Source organism: Camelus bactrianus, chromosome 4 (assembly GCF_048773025.1).
Source record: "Camelus bactrianus isolate YW-2024 breed Bactrian camel chromosome 4, ASM4877302v1, whole genome shotgun sequence".
NCBI lineage: Eukaryota > Metazoa > Chordata > Mammalia > Artiodactyla > Camelidae > Camelus > Camelus bactrianus.
The window spans coordinates 18143146-18162345 of NC_133542.1; the positions used below are offsets into that span (position 1 = coordinate 18143146).

The 19200-nt window shown below is 35.6% G+C and overlaps 1 protein-coding gene across 6 annotated transcripts in view; it reads right to left on the minus strand.

The window, feature by feature from the left end:
* Positions 1 to 19200, minus strand: part of FOCAD (focadhesin) — a 237482-nt gene that overhangs the window by 70542 nt on the left and 147740 nt on the right. For all 6 annotated transcript variants that reach the window (XM_074361508.1, XM_074361510.1, XM_010946018.3 and 3 more), the window contains 2 exons: positions 14984 to 15169; positions 9760 to 9881 (listed from right to left, as the gene is read on the minus strand). In XM_074361508.1, coding sequence (XP_074217609.1) covers positions 9760 to 9881; positions 14984 to 15169 — 308 coding nt within the window. The remainder of the gene's footprint in view (positions 1 to 9759; positions 9882 to 14983; positions 15170 to 19200) is intronic.

Sequence of the window (19200 nt, forward strand, 5' to 3'; positions counted from 1 at the left end):
ATGTTTCATGAGATTATACCTAGTCTTAGTGTTCTGGGGAGTTAGCTGTGAATAAATCTCTTTAAAAATGCACTTTCTTGCTCTTTCCCTTACTGAAGAGGTGCTTAGGGAAACAGCTTGAATACAGTCACATCCTTACTCTCCACTTGTGTTACAGGCAAAAGAGATCTCCTAGGCCATTTTTTAACAAAAACAGATTTTAGGACGCTATTCCAATTCAATGTACAGCCACCCATATAGGTTAATGTTCATTCCATTTATATGAAATTTCCAGAATTTCCAGACAGAAATATTCATACAGGATAAATCCATATAGACAGAAAGCAACTTAGTGGTTGTCAGGGGCAGGGAGGAGGCGGGGGGAGAGGAAGAAGTGGGAGGCAATGGGGAGTGATTATTTAATGCATACATGGTCTCATTGGAGGGTGATGAAAGTGTTTTACAACTAGATAGAGGTGATTGCTTCACATGTGAACATACTAAATACCACTGGATTGTACACTTGAAGCTTTAAAATGGTTAGTTTTATGTTATGTGAATTTTACCTCAATTAAAAAACAAACACTCAAGATAAGGCAAAGTTCCCTAAAGTGAGCACATGGCTGACCTGTCTGAGGAACTGAAAGAAGGACCGCGTGACAGCAGACAGAGTAAGCAAAGAGGGAGAGCAGCCAATTCACAGGAGAAAGCAGGGCCTTCCAGGTCACTTTTTAGGACGTCAGGTCACTATAAGAATGACAAGATCTAATCTACATTGTAAAAGGATCATGCTGACCACTAGGTGGAGAAGAGACTGTCGGGGATAAAGGTTAAAGCAGAGAAACCTCGGAGCCTCCTGCAAAAACCCAGGTAAGAGACAACAGTGGCTCAGAGTGGTATTGGAAACACTATCGAAAAACAGTTCTCGAGTATTTAGCTACGTCATTTTTCCACCCTGCCCCAAATGTTAAGTAAATGTTGAGTAAAATGCCAACATATAAAACAGAGAACAGAGAAGTAAAATTTGCCTAGACGAAGTAAGGATGAAGGCTGAGGCCTTGGTGCTCAGCCCCCTTGATCATCCAGGTCTACTTTGTGGTGGTCCTCAGGACTCTAGAGGGACATAAAAGAGATTCACATTTGTCAGGAGATGGACAAGGGTGATGGGCTGACCACAAAGGAGTACAGGGAGATCTTCAGGGTCAGAGAACTGTTCTTATTTTGACCGCGGTACTGATTGGACAAACGTATTCACTTCTCAAAATTCATAGAACTGTACACTAAAAGGGGAGAAGCCTGCTTTATGTAGATTACAACTCAATACAAATAAAATGTAAAACACACAGTTTGAAATCACTACTTTCAGAACATGCACCTCTCAAATATTCACCTCCAAACACCTATTACCCTCTGTACACTTGTTTGTCATTATCATTCAAAATCCACTCATCCCTTTATCTTTCCTGTTTCTATCAATATTACCCCATCAATACTGCAGTCACCCAGGTTTGAAATGTCTGATTTATCCTGGACTTCTCCCTTGCCCTCCACTCAACGGCCAACTCTACCTCTGAAATGTTTACTGTATTTGTCCCTACTTTCTTCCTCACTGGTTTGGTCCTGCCTTGATTATTGAGGCCACCTAAGTGATCTTCTAACAGCGTAAAATCTTTCCTCCTTCTGATACATCCTCAATGGTGCTGCTACTATTACATTAACTCAGAACTTCTTTTCAAAAACCTTTGATGGCTTGTTAAAGAATAAAGCCCAAATTCCTTTGGGCTCTGTTCAAAGTATTTTAGAATCAAAAGTACACCATTTATTTTAAGAAATAACTTGTCGTGTAAGAACTCTGCTGGCTAAGATCCTCAGCCAATTTCCCCATTTGAATTTCTGCTCCTCTCTTTCATTTAACCTGTATTCTGGCTGACCTGGGTTATAAACCAATTCCCAAGCCTGCTCTATACTCTACAGGACCTTTGCATTCACTGACTGCTTCCACTGCTTTGAATGCCCTGTTTTCCTATCTCTACTTACTGAAATAATTTCTCCCATCCCTATACTTCTAGTGCGCTATATGCCTCTCCTGTAATACTCAACAGATTCCATCTTGATTATTTGTGTATGGACCTTAATCTCATACAATCCTAAAGGCAGAGATCATTTCCTGTTCATCCCAGAATCCCTCCCATGGAACTCACAGTAAGTTTTCACTTATGTAACTGCTGAATTTAACGAAATTAAATGTACAGTATTTGCTTTAAGACAAAATCTTGTCATGTGAAAACCATGCTACTATAAACAAGTAATGACAGAAAGTTATGATGTGGGAAAAAAACACAACATTAGAAAACTTTTTTTAGTAGGCACAGTTAAACTCAAACGCAAGTTGTTGAGGATATATGAAATTTTATGAAATATGTCCAAAATGTTTTGGCTAGGAAATGTTTAATTCCAGACAGAAACACCGTGAGTGACAAGGCAAAATTTTAAAGAGGGTATTGTAAACTTTATATTTTGAAATTTCCTAAAATTTTAAATTTGTATCATACAAGTTCTAATTATGTACACTTAGAATACTAGCTCAATAGATAATATCCTGCTTAGAAACACAATTCACAAATATAAGGGGAATGGTGAAAGAGAATGAAAAAGAAGAGCTTGTTCCTTCATGGACACATGTTTTTCTTGAAGGGACTGCTTGGCCACCTAGTTAGATAATTTACTGTTCAGAATACATTGCTCAGAAATTTGGTAATGTTTTCTGCCTCCTGGGTGATGGTAATAAATGTAATTATTCATGTATAAGAAAATTCCCATTTTAACAGCCCTTCATTAAATAATTTGCATCCAGTAAGACAAGCTTTGGTGAGGTTGTTCAACTGTAAAACTGGAATGAGGTAAGGTAGATCAGCATGTAAAAATCAACAGGTAAAGAGTTTGCTACTCATTTTAAAACCATAGCGTCACAAAGTAAAGCATTTTCATGCTTTCCAGATGTACATATTATTATCAAGAGAAAAAAAAATATTTAACTTCAGTTGCTACACAGACACACCGGTTCTGAGCCACTACATTTGGTCTATGATATACACACACTCCTCCCACATTTCCAGAAGAAAAACCATTTGTACTTAGTGTTAGAGACCCCCAAAGCCACTCAATGTCCCATTATTTATAAATAAGAAATAATTGGCTTCAATTTTCTGTCAGTAGTAATCTTGTTTGCACAGAATAATTTTTTGTTATTCCTGCCCCCTGACAAATAGTGATTGGAAGATGAGAAGGGAAGGCTTGTGGAGGACACATTTTTAAAGCAAAATGACACATTGCTTTGTAGGTGCTTTCTGGACATTTAAAACTCTCTCTCTGCTCCCTCCCTGCCTCCCTCTTTCTCCTGCTCAGTCTCCTCCCCCCCACCACCTCCTCTTTCCCATCAGGATAACATTAGCTTGAAAGCTGACAATTCAATCACATCTCAAGCAACCATTTACTCTGTTATTTAATAGGAAGGGGGAAAACCCTGTTACCATAACAACTCACATCACATGGTAATTACGGAGTCTCTAAAATACAGCAAACCATACTTTTTTCACAGTGTTTTCTAAGGGGAATGTGTAATAAGCAGATACCACTTCCCCCAATTATTATTCAGAATTTTCATCTAACTGTTTTATAGTGCATGAATGCTAACCTACTCCATGCTTTTTTTTTTTTATAGGAAATAGGTTTTTAAATAAAGAAGGAACTGAAAGAAAACGGCAAATACTCTCCTTACATTTCAAATGATGGGTTATATGCCATGTACTTTGGGGCATCTGGGGGGAAAAAATTTAAAGAAGGAAGAAGAAAAAAATTAATTTATAAGGCAAAACAACTCCAATGGTCAATTTCAAAAGAATGAAAGAAGAAAAAAGATTTCATTCAGAGCAGTGCTGTCAGTAAGCCCGATGAGGTCTCTCTGAAATAAAAATGAAAAAAGAGCTCATTACCTAATGCTGAGGCAGAAATACGGTTGGATAGCAGCAGCTGGATCAGGAAAATCTGCATGTGCCCAAAGGTGGAGGAGATAATGAAGCAAGTCTGCCATTCTCATCCAAGGGCAAGTCAGTGTCATCCAATTTAGGAGTGAGTGTCATGTCAGAGATAAAAATGCCAAAGGATGACAAGACAGGCAGCAAGTTTCAGGGAAGGAAACTGTCATCCACCTTCAGCTTCCTCAACAACAGGAGCCAAGTTAGTCTCAGGGTGAGAGGAAGGAGGTATAAATCAGGGCGGAAGAGGACAGTCACGTGAGCTTGGAGAAGCCCTAGTGGATCTGAAATGACCCTTGGTTGTCCCCTATTCAAAGCAGCAAACAGAGAGGGGGCACTTCAGTTTTAGAGAAGTCTAAACAGGACAGCGATTATGTCAGGTCAAACCCAAATCAGACTTAGTTCTCTGAAGTCTTCCAGAAGTATAACATGGCAGAGTTTCACTTTAAGAAAAGTCAATGAAAAAAGAAGCTTTTAGAAAGAAGGAGATGATAGAACACTTTCCAAAAGAATTCATCACAGATTAAATAGCTAGTTCTCCATGACATTGAAAATACTTGATTTAACTAATACGGTTAGTGAGAAATACTGACAATTACATAGAGCAAAATACACTTCAAAATACGAAAAGCAGAGCACTTGGACATTCAAAACTAAGTTCTTTTACCCATTCATTCACTCACTCACCTATCTATAGTTGTAGACATTAAGAAGGCCACAGAATATCCTATACGTACACATAATCTTTGGCGGGGGAGCGGGGAGGCTAAACCATATAAGTGAATAACAACACAAACAGTACATAAGAGCTTGTTCAAATGACAATAATGTCATTTCTTGGGAAGACTTCAACAATATTCTATTTGCCACCAATTTAATAACAACATTTCTGGAAAAAGGGGACGATCCTGCTAAATGCACATATAAAGTATAAGACACATCCAAGTTTCAAAAGGATTAAAGTCGTTAATTTAACAAACATTTATAAAGCGTCTACTAGGTGCCAGGAATACTGAGCACTGGAGCTACACATGACCAAAACAAACTCCATGATTTTATGAAGTTTACACTTTAAAAAAAGGAGCTAGACACTAACTGTCATATATGCTGTGCCACCCAAATCCCCACTTCAGGATTAGTAGGGATGGATGGATGGATGAGTAAGTAGTCTCATAGACTAAATAAATCGAATTTATAGTCATAAACATTCCTAAAGAAAACTCCAAGTCCAGAGGTTTCACTGGAAAATTCTACCAACCACTTAAGGGAAAACTATTTATAAGGATAGCATATCAGACAAAGATTTTATAAGGAAACTACAGAACAGTATCCCTCATAGATGCACAGATGCAAAAATCCTTAACAAAATGTTATTAGCAAATCAAATTCAGCAATATATAAACAGGATACTACATTATAGTCAAGTGGAGTTTACCCTAGAAATGCAGATTTGGTTCACATTAGAAAATCAAACAAAATAATTTATCATATCAACAAACTGAAAAAGTATATAATCATTTCAATAAATGTAGGGAAAAAAACCCATGTGACAAAATTCAATATCTATTTGTGATAAAAACCATTAGCAATTTAGGAATAAAAGGAAGCTTCATCAACCTAATAAAGGATATCTACAAAATCTCTATACTAAAATAAACTAAATATATCATATTCAATGTTAAAACACAGAATGCTTTCCCCCAAGACTGTGAACAAGAATGTTTGTTCTCACCACTCCTATTCAAAACCATACCAAAGGGCCCTAGACAGCACAAGCAGGCAAGAAAAAGAAATAAAAGGCATACATATCAGAAAAAAAAATTAAGACAATCTCTATTCATAGACAACATTACAATGAAAAACAAAAAGACCCTACAAAAAAGCTGTAAGAGCATATAAGAGGGTTTAGTAAAGCTATAAAAAAAAAAAGTATCAGTTATATGTTACATTCTAGCAATGAGCAGTTGGAAATTAAGACAAACCAAAAAAATTGTCTAATTCCACTAGCATCAAAATACTTAGAGATATGCAATACTTATTAAATTTAACAAAATATGTGCAAAATTTATAAAAATAAAATGATAAAACATTGACCTAAAATAATGGAAAGATACATTTTGTATATGGGTTGAAAACCTCAATATTATGAAGACGTCAGTTCTCTCCCAAATTGATCTACAGATTCAATGCATTTCTAACCAAAATTACAGCAGGCTTTTTTGTAGTTTCTCAAAGTTGATTTAAAATTTATATGGAAAAGCAAAGGGCTTAAGACAGCTAAATTTAAAACAAAACTGGGGGACTCATATTACTTGATTTCAAGACTTACTATAAAGCAACAATAATTAAACTTTGTGGTTTTGATTAATGTCTACACACTGAGATCAATGGAACAAAATTAGGTACAGAAATAGACCTATACATACATGGACAAATAATTTTTTGACAAAGTTGCCTGGGTGAAGAAAGGATGGTATATTCAACAAATATAATTCACACCTTATAAAAAATTAACTCAAACAAAAATGGGCTAAAATGTAAACCTTAAACTATAAAACTCCTACAAGAAAACTTAGGCATTCCACCAAGTGATTAATTAATAAACTATACATGATATATATTCATATAATGGAATATTATTCAGCTGTAAAAAGGAATGAACTACTGACACATACTATACTGTATATAAATCTTGAAAACATTATACTACATAAAAAAGCCAGACAAAAATACCCCACATATTGCATGATTCCATTTATATGAAGTGTACAAAATAGGCAAATCTGTTGAGACAGAAAGTGGATTCATGGTTGCTGAAGGCTGGAGAGTGAGGAGAATAGAGAGCGACTGCTAATGGGTACAGAGTTTCTTTGAGGTGTGATGAAAATACTCTAAAATTGATTGTGGTGATGGTTACACAACTCTGTGAATATACTAAAACCACTGAACTGAACACATTAAATGAGTGGATTTTATGGTATATAAATTATGCCTTATTTTTTTAATTAAAAAAGGGAGAATATGGGAGAAAAAAAGAAAACAAAATCCTTGGGTAAGACAAAAAGCAAGAACCATAAAAAGGAAAACTTGAAAATTGGAATTCTTCAAAACTAAGATCTGCTCTTCAAAAGACATCACTAAGCAAATGAAGAGACAGGTTATGGATTAAGTGAAAATATTTGCAAAACATATTTCTAATAAAAAATTTATATCCAGAACATATGAAGAACTCTTTTGAAAACAAAAACCAGGGTTAAAAATGGGCAAAAGAGCAGGACACTTCACGGAAGAAAATATATGAATGGCAAATACATACATGAAAAGATGCTCAATATCAGTAGTCTTAAAAAGAACACACACAAATTAAAAACCACAAAAGGGAAACCACTAACCATTATGGCTAAATTTAAAAAACTGACCATATCAAGCAGTAGTGAGGAGGCAGAACAATTAGAACTCCCTTACATGGCTGGTAGGCATCCAAAATGGGGCACTCACTAGAAAAAGAGTTCAGTACTTTCCTATATTCACTTAGCATATGACCTAATGATCTCACTCCTAAGTATTTATTTACTCAGTAGAAATGGGAAACAGATGTCCATACATACACCTGCATGATAATGTTTACAGCAAGCTTAGTTATAATCTGGAAAAACTGGAAACAATCCAAAGGTCCATCAATGGGTAAATTAACAAACAAATTGAAACTCTCATGACAGGCTTTTTAAAATAAAAAGACTCAGAATAAGGCAGTAATGGGAATCAAAGCAGAGTCTGAAGAAAGTTCAGCTGGAAAAATACCAAATGGACTGCAATAAAAGAAAGACTAGAAGCATGGAGAAGAGTTAGGCAATACTAGACTCATCTTGGAAAAATCCAAAGGTATTCTTTTTAATGTCTCTGCTTAAGCTGGGATGGTACAAGATAGTTCAGGGACAGTGGAGTTTCACACTGCCTGGGTTCAGTTTCCAGGCTCCTCTACTTATGTGTGTCAAGCGCACTAACAGTACCAACCTCACAGTGTTGATATGGAGATTAAATGACTTAATACACGCACAGAAACTTTTAAAGTGCCCAAGTTGGTTATTAGCTATTATTATTGTAACCCTTATTAACTAGCTCTTAAAATTCTTATTATTTGTCAGTCTGAGAAACTGCACAACTCATTCTCTATTTTTGCCTCTTTTAAAATGAACTACAGTAAGAAGATGAATCCAAACTAAAATCCTATCATAGATTGGCAGAATTCTGTACAATGTGTTTTCCAATTGACTCCTAAAATAATGATCTCTTCTCAACTTTGAAATTTCCTAGGCATACTACAATACAAGCAGCAAGTATCTTAACCCACATATTTTTTCTGTTCATATCTAAGGCACACCTCCTAAGTTCTGATACCATTTGCTGAATTTCCTTGGTGTCTCCTGCAATCCCCATTAGCACTTTTTCTTACTTCTAGTCTGATGGTGACTTTTGAAATCAGACTTCCATTAATACTTAACACTTCAGTTAGCCATCTAAGTGCACAGCTTAAAAACACACAAAAAGGTACCAAATCTCTCTCTTCTTGAAACCATCTAATAAGATGCTAGGGAAAACGAAATTACCTATATTTTCCTCGCTTTTCCGAAATTAAACCTCTCTTCTTCCTAGAGAAACACGGCTCTTCCCAGATCTTTCTCCCCCTCCTTAGTTAAATAAAAACACTGTACTAGACAAAAAAGGTGCTGAACAAAATATTTACATAATTTCAATTCTAATTAAATATATGAAAGGACTGTGGGTCTCATATGATAAAAATTGGTCTTTAAAAACTGGCTATGCTAACTGGTAGCAAATGGTATGATACAGAATATAATCCAACCAAATTAGCGATACCAACATTTACAAATTATGCATCAAAATAAGATTTAAAGCAAACATACTGTAAAAGCACTAATTACTTTTAACTCAAATCCTTTACAATTTTTATAATTTGTACATTTTCATTTATAACTGGTAGATAACTTATTATATCTAAATTATACAAAATAAACCTCTTTGCTGTGTTTTGTTTTGTTATTCATTCAAATATTTTAATTTTTATACACTATTTAAATTGTATACATTTTATGAATAACTGTCATAAAATTTTTAAAAACAACAACAAAAACACAAATTTCCCAAATACTTTCCAGTTCCCCTCATCCTCTGGTATTGCTATGATCCGCAATGATCAGATTTCATGCAAATCATCTAATGGTATCACATAATTTTACTTTAAAAGGGTGCCCTAAAAGGAAAGTAAAATAAACTCTAAAACCAAAGGTTTTTTTTCCCCTAAACACTCTTATTTACTGTTGATTCCCAACATTCACAAAATATACACATTGGTGCCCTACATACTTTCAAAGGAGTAGAATTAAGAAATAGGAAAGAATATTTCTTTAAATAATAAATTGCTATTTATTCTGAACAATGGAAGTTAAACACTGATGAAATAAACCAAAATCCTAGATACTACTCCCTAAAAGGCTAGGCAGTAGGGGAAGCATGCCAGTTTTTTTGAGAAACACATCAAAATATTTTAGTATCCAGTTGTGTCAACTATTTTGCTTGTCTTTTAAGGCAACTTACATTAATTATGATTAAGAGAAAAATAATTTCCAAACATACACTAAATTTCATAGGCCCAAAGTGAAGGAGGGAATCCCCAAAACATATACAAGCAAGAAGAACCTGTTACAAAGTATGGGAAGGCACCCACCTCATGCACTAGAGCCAGCGAGGTCTGCTTGAAACTTCGCCCTCTACTGGCCATCAGTCGATTCAATGGTTTGCCATCTTTACTCTGATATGTTGAAATATCATAGCAAAATAACATACCACCTTTAAAAAAAGAAGAAACTTATAAAACCATTCCTTACGGGAAAACTTCATTAAGTTCTCAGTAATCCAAATTCAATCAATCTGGATAGAGATATTTAGAAATTAATAGAACTTGCTATGCAAATTATGATTTTTAACTGTTGGTGTCAGGAAAGAAAAAAATAGAAAAGATACAAGAAGTTACCAGATTGAAACTACCACTTATTTACAAGCCTTACTCATTTGTAAATAAATAAGATGTGAATTGTAAATTTTATCATTTTAAATTTTGTGAACTGTTACTTCTAGAGACTCTAAACTCTTTTTTAAAACTAAATCTCAATTACAGAGAAATGCTTGCATAAGTCAGTCTTCGTGAACTCCTGATAACAGGGGTTCCTTTAGTTTATACCCACAAGTGGACGAGTTTTCCCTCATACCTGAACTCACATACATTCAATCTCCCTTTTTTCCTCCCTCTTCCTTCTCTAATTCTTCTCCCAGTCCTTCCTATTCTAGTCAACTAAGTTGAATTTACAGCATCAGCTGGCCCCCAGTGGCATTTGAAAAGCAAAAGCAGGCAGCCAAATGCTAGACTATGAGTTAGGGTAGTCTTGGAAACTGAGTAATTTTGAGCCAATGAGAAGACATATTCAAGGACTAAGATAACTTAAAACAGAGATGATTACGTTTTAAAATATCTCTTCCTGAAGTATGATATAAGGAAAAGTACACATATCATAAGCATCCAGCTCAATGAATTTTCATAAACTGAATGAACATATGTAATCAGCACACAGATCAAAACAAAACATTATTAATATCCCAAAGTCCTCTCATGTCTAATTCCAGTCACATCCACCCCCACCCCAAAGGTAACAATCTTCCAGCAACCCTTTTGCCTTCTTTGGTAATTTAGGTAACTAGAATTAGGCTGTATATACGCTTCTATATCTGGCTTCTTTCACTCAACATAATCGTTAAGAATCATTCATATTGTTACTGGCAGTTGTAGTATATGCATTGTCATTACTGAATAGTACTCCATCATGTGACTATACCATTATTTATTTATCCAGTTTACTGTCAACAGGTATTTAGATACCTTCCAAGTTTAGGGCTACTCAATGCTGTTTATGCTGCTTGGGTAATAGCTAGGTAACTGGGTATAAATTTGTTCAGTACCAGTTTTCCAAACTGGTTGTACTAACTTACATTCCCAGCAGCAGCTTTCGTTGCTCCACATATTTATCAGTATTTCATATTACCCATCTTTTTTCATTTTAGCCATTCTGTTAAGTATGTCATGGTATTTTACTGTGGTTTTAATTTGCATTTCTTAGATGTCTAATGAAGTTGGCCATCTATTCATATGTTCATTGGACATTTGAATACTCTCTTTTTGAAGGATAAGTTCTTTTTCCTGTTTTTCAATGAGTGCCTTTTCCTTATTGATTTGTAAAAATTCTTTATATATTCTAGATACGAGTCCTTTATCAGATATACGTATTATAAATACCTTCTCTCATTCTGTGGCTTGCCTTTTCACTCTCAATGGTGTATTTTGATTAACACATGTTCCTAATTTTAATAGAATTTGTTACTTTTAAAAACTAGAACTTTTAATTATAGGATCATTTGTTGAAAAGTTCATCCCTTTTCTCCACAACACTGCAGTGTCACTTTTATAACAAATCTGGTGACCTTGTATGTGTGGGTCTGTTTCTGGAAACCCCACATTCTTCCATTGGTCAGTTTGTCTATCCTTGCACCAATACCATACTGTCAATTATGGTGACTTAATAACAGGTCTTGAATTTGGTAACGTGTATCCTCCTACTTTGTTTTTATTCTTCAAGATGACCTTAGCTATTCTTGGTCTTCTGCATTTCCTCATAAATTTTACAATCAGCTTGTCAATTTCCAAGGGATATTGACTGGGATTGGGTTGAATCTATATGCTAACTTGAAAAGAACTTATTTTTACAACATGGAGTCTTCTAGTCCATAAATATTGTAAATCAATCCATTTAGTACCATTTCTTTAATTTTTCTCCATAATATTTTATAGCTTACAGTATAAGGGTTTTACATACTGCTTGCTAAATTTATTCTTGGTACTTGATGTTTTTTGATGCTACTATAAATGGTATAATTTTTAAATTTCATTTTTTGTTATGGTATGTAAAAATAAATAATTGATTTTTATATATTGACCTCTGTATGTATGCAGTAACCTTGCTGAATTCATTTTTTAATCCTAATTAGTCTGTAGTTTTGAGTTTTCTACATACACAATCACAACAACAGCAAATAATGACTATTTTATTTCTTCCTTTTTAATCCTTATGACTGTTAATTCTTTTTCTTGGCTAGTTATGGCCTAGTTATGGCCTCCATCATGATACTGAATAATACTGGTGATAACAAGCATCCACATCTTTTTCCCAATCTCAAGGAGCAGAAGTTTCATTATTTCAGTATCAAGTACAGAGATTGCATTGTAGATGTTCTTTATCAGAATAAAAGAAGTTCCCTTCTATTCATAGCTTAATGAGAGAGTCTTTTTTGTATCATGAATAGGAGCTAAGGTTTTCAAAGGCTATTTCTGTATCTATTGCATCTATTGAGGTCATCTAAAGATTGTACTGCCTTATTCTATTAATCTAATAAATTATATTGATTTTCAAATATTAAATTAACCCCTTGTATGTACTGCTGAATTCAATTTTCTAACATTTTGGGGGGATTTTCGCAACTATGTTCATGGAAGACACTGGTTTGTTATATTCCCTTCTTGTCCTTGGTACAAGATTATGCTGATCTTATCAAGAGTGTTCCTTTTTTTTTTTTTATAATTTTCTGTTAGTGTTTATAGAGACCATTATTATTTCTCCCTCAATTTTTTTGAAGAATTCACCAAGGAAGCCATCTACACCTAGGGTATTCTGTGTGGGAAGGCTATTACAGATTCAATTTCTTTAATGCAGATCAAAGTGTTCATATAGTCTATTCCTCCTGTCAGTTTGCAGAGTTTTATATTTTGACATCTCATCTAATCTGTGAAAATTGGCTAAAAGTTCTTTATAATATTCTTTAATTTTTTGAATGCTGTAGGGTCTGAAGTGGTGTCTCCTTTGCTGTTCCTAATATAGGTAATCTGTATTTCTCTATTTTTTTTGTTCAGACTTACCATGGCTTTATCAATTTTGTTAAACTTTCCAAAAAAATTAACTTTTGGCTTTGCTGATTTTCTTTATTTTATGTTTTTTATTGTACTGATTTTTATTTTTCTTGTTATTATTCCATCCTTTATCATTTATTTAAGCTAATTTATTTTTTTTTCTAAGTTTCTTGAAATGGAAGTTTAAATTATTATTGTTTTCCTTATTTCTTTTTTCAATATATGTATTAAGGGTATAAATTTCCCACTAACACTGTTTTAGATACATCCCACAAGTTGTATTTTGACATATTTTCTTTATCATTTAGTTCAAAATATTTTCTAATTTCCATTTTGACTTTTTTCTAGCACTTTTTCACTGTATACTTGACAGTGCTTGAAAGAACCACAGAAATTCTAAATGATGGTTTTCTTTTATCAGAGAGGAGTTTCTCCTCTGTTAGAGAGAGTGAAGGACTGATGATCTCAATTTATTCAGGGATTTAACTGAGTTAGGCTGAATTATAGCTTTGATAAATCTCAGTCCACCTCTGGTTCAACCCTGTTCCTAGGACAGCCTCATCAAGATTTTCAACTGACAGTCTAGTCAGTCCTTGACTCCACAATACAGAAAGATTATAGAAAATTCAGATCTGTCCTTGGAGGTTTTCAGCTTAGCTTTTAACTTCCCATCCCATAAAGCTTCAAAATTTGACAAATATTTTAAGGGAGAAACAGGCTGTGTGTTTGAAGGCCCTCAAGTCCCCAGTTTTGTCACTCAGGTTACCACATAAATGTCAAGATCTCTTTTGGTTTCTTTGCCTCCTGTACCTCTTGTTACAGTCAAGCCTGAATTTCAGTCTCTAGCTGAGGCCAGAATTAGTAAGTGTATCCAGGTAAAAGAGCTGTAGATTGTCAGTATTCATTCACTATTTGTGCGCTTTGTTTTCAGGCCCATTCTCCTAACCAGTCTTTATTTCCTAAGCACCACAAGACTGGAGATTTCATGGCCTCTCAGAAGCATCAGCCTAGTTCTTTTAACTTTCAATGCAAACTCAAAATTCATTAAGTATATTATGAGGAAAACCTCCAGCTTGTCACCTGTATTAGTCAAACTCTTCAGAGAAACAGAACCAACAGGATATAGATATACAGATAAGCAAGAGGAGACTTATTAGGGAAATTGGCTCTTAAGATTATTGAGGCTGAGAAATCTCACAATCTGTTCTCTGCAAACTGAAGAATCAGCAAAGCCAGTGGTGTGATTCAGTCTGAGTCAGAAAGCCTGAGAACCAGGGGCACCAAAGGCCAAAGGCATCAGAAGGTGGATCTCACAGCTCAAGCAAAGAGAGCCAATTCACCCTTCCTCTACCTTTTTGTTCCATTCAGGCCTTCAATTGATCGAATGTTGCCCACCCACATTGCTCAGGGTAGATCTGTTTTACTCAGTCCACTGATTCAAATGCTAACCTCTTCTGGAAGCACACTCACAGACTCAGAAATAATGTTTCCCGGTTATCTGAGCATCGCTTAGCCCAGTCAAGATGACACATAAAATTAATCATCACATTACTCTAGTCCCATGAAACCACTAAAAGCTTCACCGGTTTCTCTATCCTCCAAAAGGCCCCTTCCTGGGTCAATCACCAATCTTAGCCCACAGCCAGAATCAGTGAATATTCCCCATAGGAAGGTGGGGGGATCCATGGAGGACAATCTAAAATGGTCTCCCCATTCTGTAGTTTTAGTCTGTTCTTTGTTTTATCTTACCTATGTCTTTGCTTCTACATTTCTCCAATGGCTATAAAATGAGATTTATTTTTTCATCTATCCAGCTGTGTGTTTAGATGTTAGCAGCAGCAGCAGCAATGCCTTGCCATGCCCTATCACATCCTACTTGAAGAAGAAGTTAAATTATTACATTAAAAACCTGTACCTTGATACCAAGTAGTGTGCTTACCTGCAAGGCCAGGTTTCAAACCTGGTTGCTTGTTTGTTTCATACATTTTTAACATAAAATTGGGGATTCCTGCTACAGTCTTTCCTTGGTCTAAGCGGGCACCTCCTTTTAATGCAGAGTGATACACGCCACGGGGCATATTCACCATTTCCTGCTTCACGAGAGATGTAAAAAATTCTTCCAAAGCTGAAAGAGATAAAAGGAGATCAAAAGTAGAGTAAATACAGTATGCTAGAATAGAAACATTCGTTCCTAACTCATATATACACATACACACAACAACATAGCTATATTTCAGGCCAAATTTCACAAAGTGAGAAAAGAACTCTTGATTCCCATCCCTTTCTTACTCTTCCCCAAGTCAGATCACAGCACCCAGTTACTCAAGCTTAAGAACTTAGTCATTCTCAATTCTTCTCTTTCTCACACTTCTTACATGTAATCCATTAGCAAGTCCTTTTAGATCTACTTTCAAAAATATATCTCAAATACACCCATTTCTCTCCATTTTCACTGCTACTTGCTCAGTCATCATCTTCTCTCTTCCTCAACTGGATGAATTTAAAAACTCGTTTCTTGGTTTCATCTCCTCATGACTGCTCCGTACAAATCATCCTCTTCCCAGAAGCCAGAATTTTATGTTACTCCCTTCCCTAACATCTTCCAGTGTTTTTTCATTGTACATAGAATAACATCAGAACTTCCGACAATGATCAAGGCTTTCTGTGATCTAGCCCCTGCCTCTCCCTCTGGCCTCATCTCTACCACCCGCCTTCCTTTCTAGCTATATTAAAGGCACGCTTCCATATGGCCTTTTCCCCACTCGAACTCAAAGTTCACATCTAAGTCAAGGCCGCTGCACTTGCTCTTCCTTCCCCCTGGAACACACTCGTCCCTGATTTCCACATGCCTGGCTCCTTCTTGTCATTTAGGTATTTTCAGAGAGGCCTTTCATGACTATCCACCATCCTGTAGTAATATCAGTACACTTTTTAAAAAAAATTAATCCATTATTTCTTTGCTTGTGCTCCTTCTAATTAAGCCCAAGATCTTTGATTTGATATCTTTACTTACTATAAGGTAATACAGTAATGTAGGATCAGAAATCAATAGGATATCCAAACAAAACACTTGATTTAATACTATAGGTTTATATTCAAGTGTTATTTTCCTAAGATCCACTAGAGGTTGCCCAATGCAGAAACAAAAACAACAAAAAATTAAAGCTAAACAAATCATATGGAAAACCAAAAAGGAAACCACTACATGTGCCTCTTATTATAGGAACAAAAAGCAAGAGTCCACCTACCTAAACTGGAATTTCATTCAGAAAAGATCTGAAAGTCTTCTTTAAATTACCATGATTAAATTAAAGGCAGCAAGTGCTTGCTGGAACATCTATTATGGGCCTAGTTCAGTCATTCCCATACAGAACCTTCCTGGGTGTAACCAAGCTTATCCATTCAAAGCCCAGAGAACATCCGCGTAGGATGTTTTCCACTTGTCCCTCCAGATTCATCCTCTCAACCCTACTCTGTGCCCTGGAAGAATAACGTTTCACAACTGCATCACCAGTTTCCTTTATCCTCTGGCTTTTGGTTGGTTTCATCCAACGGAAGACACTCATAGGAGATCAAAGGGTAAAAACAAAGGTCAAGGCATATACTCCCCAGAAACCCTCCTGCAAAACTGTTCCAGGTTGCCTGCACCCCTCTTTTGAAGGTCCTGGCTCCCCTTAGGCAGTCCTATTTATGACATAGATACTCTCTCTCATTCTCCTAACTGCTACCTCCCCTTACCTCTTTAGGCTTAGGGACATTAACCATTCTGAGATGATTCAACATTGCTTATGAATTTCCTTTAACCTTGAAACACGTCTTTAAGCTGTCCCTTTATTAAACTCTCAATTACTCCCTCTGAAATTCCTGTGAAGACCCTGATCAATACATCATCTAAATGAAAAATGTGAATAATATCCAACTGCAGGTCATATAACCCAATTCCAGTCTGCATATGCACATGTATGACTGCTTTGGGCAGAGTGGGAGTACAAACTTTTCAGAATGTACCTAAGAACCAACTGTCTGTGAGGACAGAATTTCATGCTTCCTCAGAAGGGATTCTGTTCTGGTAAAACCTGATACATGTCAAGAAGTAAGTACACATCTGCACATAGACTAACCCAGGAATGAAAATTTGTCTACTTGTCAAGCTCTTTAGAGAATTAAGGATTCTCAAATAATTCCAGCCCTGAGAGAAGTTTATATGAAGGTAAAATAGCATGAATGCAACTGATATGTATGGTGCCATCTTCCCCCAGCCACTAAGCTAGCCACTAGGAATTTTTTCCATTGTCTTTGAGCCTTCCCCTAGTCTCTTCCTTTCAGATGACCAGGTGAGGATTAGAAAAGTTGAAAATGTGTAGGACACATAGTATCAGATACAAATTTTTAAAACAAACCAAATGTCCTTCAACAGATGAGTGAATAAAAAAAACATTGTGATATATTTTATAATGTAATACTACGCAGCAATAAAAAAGAACATAGAATTGATACAGGCAACTATTTGGATGAATCTCAGACACTATACTAAGTGAAAAAAAAAAAGAGCTAATCCTCAAAGCTTACATACTGTACAGAAAAATAAACTGGTGAAATCTCATTAGGTCTATAGTTTAGTTAGTAGTATTGTACCAATATGAATTTCCTTGTTTTAATAATGAACTAAGGTTATATGAGATGTTATCAATGGGAGCAGCTGGGTGAAAGTACATGGGAACTCTCTGAACTATTTTTGCAACTTCTTGTAAGTCTAAAATTTATTTTAAAATTCAAAAAAAAATTAAATCAATACCAGTAACATCCCTATTTAAAATAATGCAAATTACTGGATTTACTTTGCAGCTTCTTCTATGTTTACTTGAGAGGAACCAAGAGGAGAAAAGGGCTAGGATTTTCTTACACTCGGTGCAATCCAGTTTTCTACCTGTTGAACCTAGAGATCTAATATATGTCATCCGCCCTGTACCTTTTAGGATATACATTCCTAAGGCTGGTGCTTTTTTCCCTGGTTCTTTTTCTGAGTTCTCCAGTAACAGAGGGAAAGTGAGGAACAGAAAAATGAAGAACTTTGCTCACGGTGACACGGTTTGCCAGAGACAGCCAGCCTCTAGATCACTCATCTGACTTCAATTATTGAATTTTTCTCAAATAGACACAATTGTTGATCTCAAACCCTCCCCTTCTTTCTCAAGGAAAGACACCAGCAACCATCAAGTACAAACAACGCAGAAGAGCCAGTTAACGGTCACCTCAGCACTGCTAATACCGGGTGAACAGAAACAACAGCACATCTCGGCAACAAACATCTTCCCCTTTCTTCTGATACCACAAGACTGGGGTGAGGAATCCATGTAAGAGGGAACAAAGTCATTAAAAAAGCCCAAGAGGACTGCTAACTCTAAGGTTATTTGGGGTACAGGAGGACTTCGGATAACCAAAGGCTTTCTCCTTTCTTGGACTCACTATTAACTGCAAGGTAGGTCCTAGACTGTGAAGAGCCTTAAGGTAGGATGTGGGGATGAACAGAAGAAAGGAACAGGGAACAAACCTTGTTCTGCACATGAGGAGAAAAGAAAAGATCAACTCTACATTAAACTGTTCAGTTTTCTCTAGTGAAAGCAGACAAGGATTTGGGACAAGAGCTTTGCCTAGCAATAAACACTAGCGTATAATTTGGCTGAATTCCTCAGGAATCTCCATGTGCGATGAAGCCAGGAATAAAAACTTCCAACATTATAGACTAGTGAGATTATGACTGAGAAGATAAAGATATTTCTTGCATTGACTGAACTTAACTTTCAGAGATTAAATTTTTACATCCATGAACATTCAAGGCAGAATTGGGACAGAACAAGATAATAGATACATGCTTGAGAAAATGTTGGCTAATACTAAATTAGAATGATTAGATAGAATGAGAATAATTTTGTTTTAATGTCAAGGTCCTGTAACTTTATATCAAAAACTGAATGATCATACAATTTAATCCAGTTTTTAAAATGTTAATGTATAGCTCTCAATTATTGGTACCAGCTTTGGAGTAATTATAAAAAAAAAATTTATAATGATAAAACTACCCAGTAAATTTGAAGATTCTAATGATCTTTTCACTTAGCTTATACAATAAGCTAAAGAACCATTTGAATCAGTGAC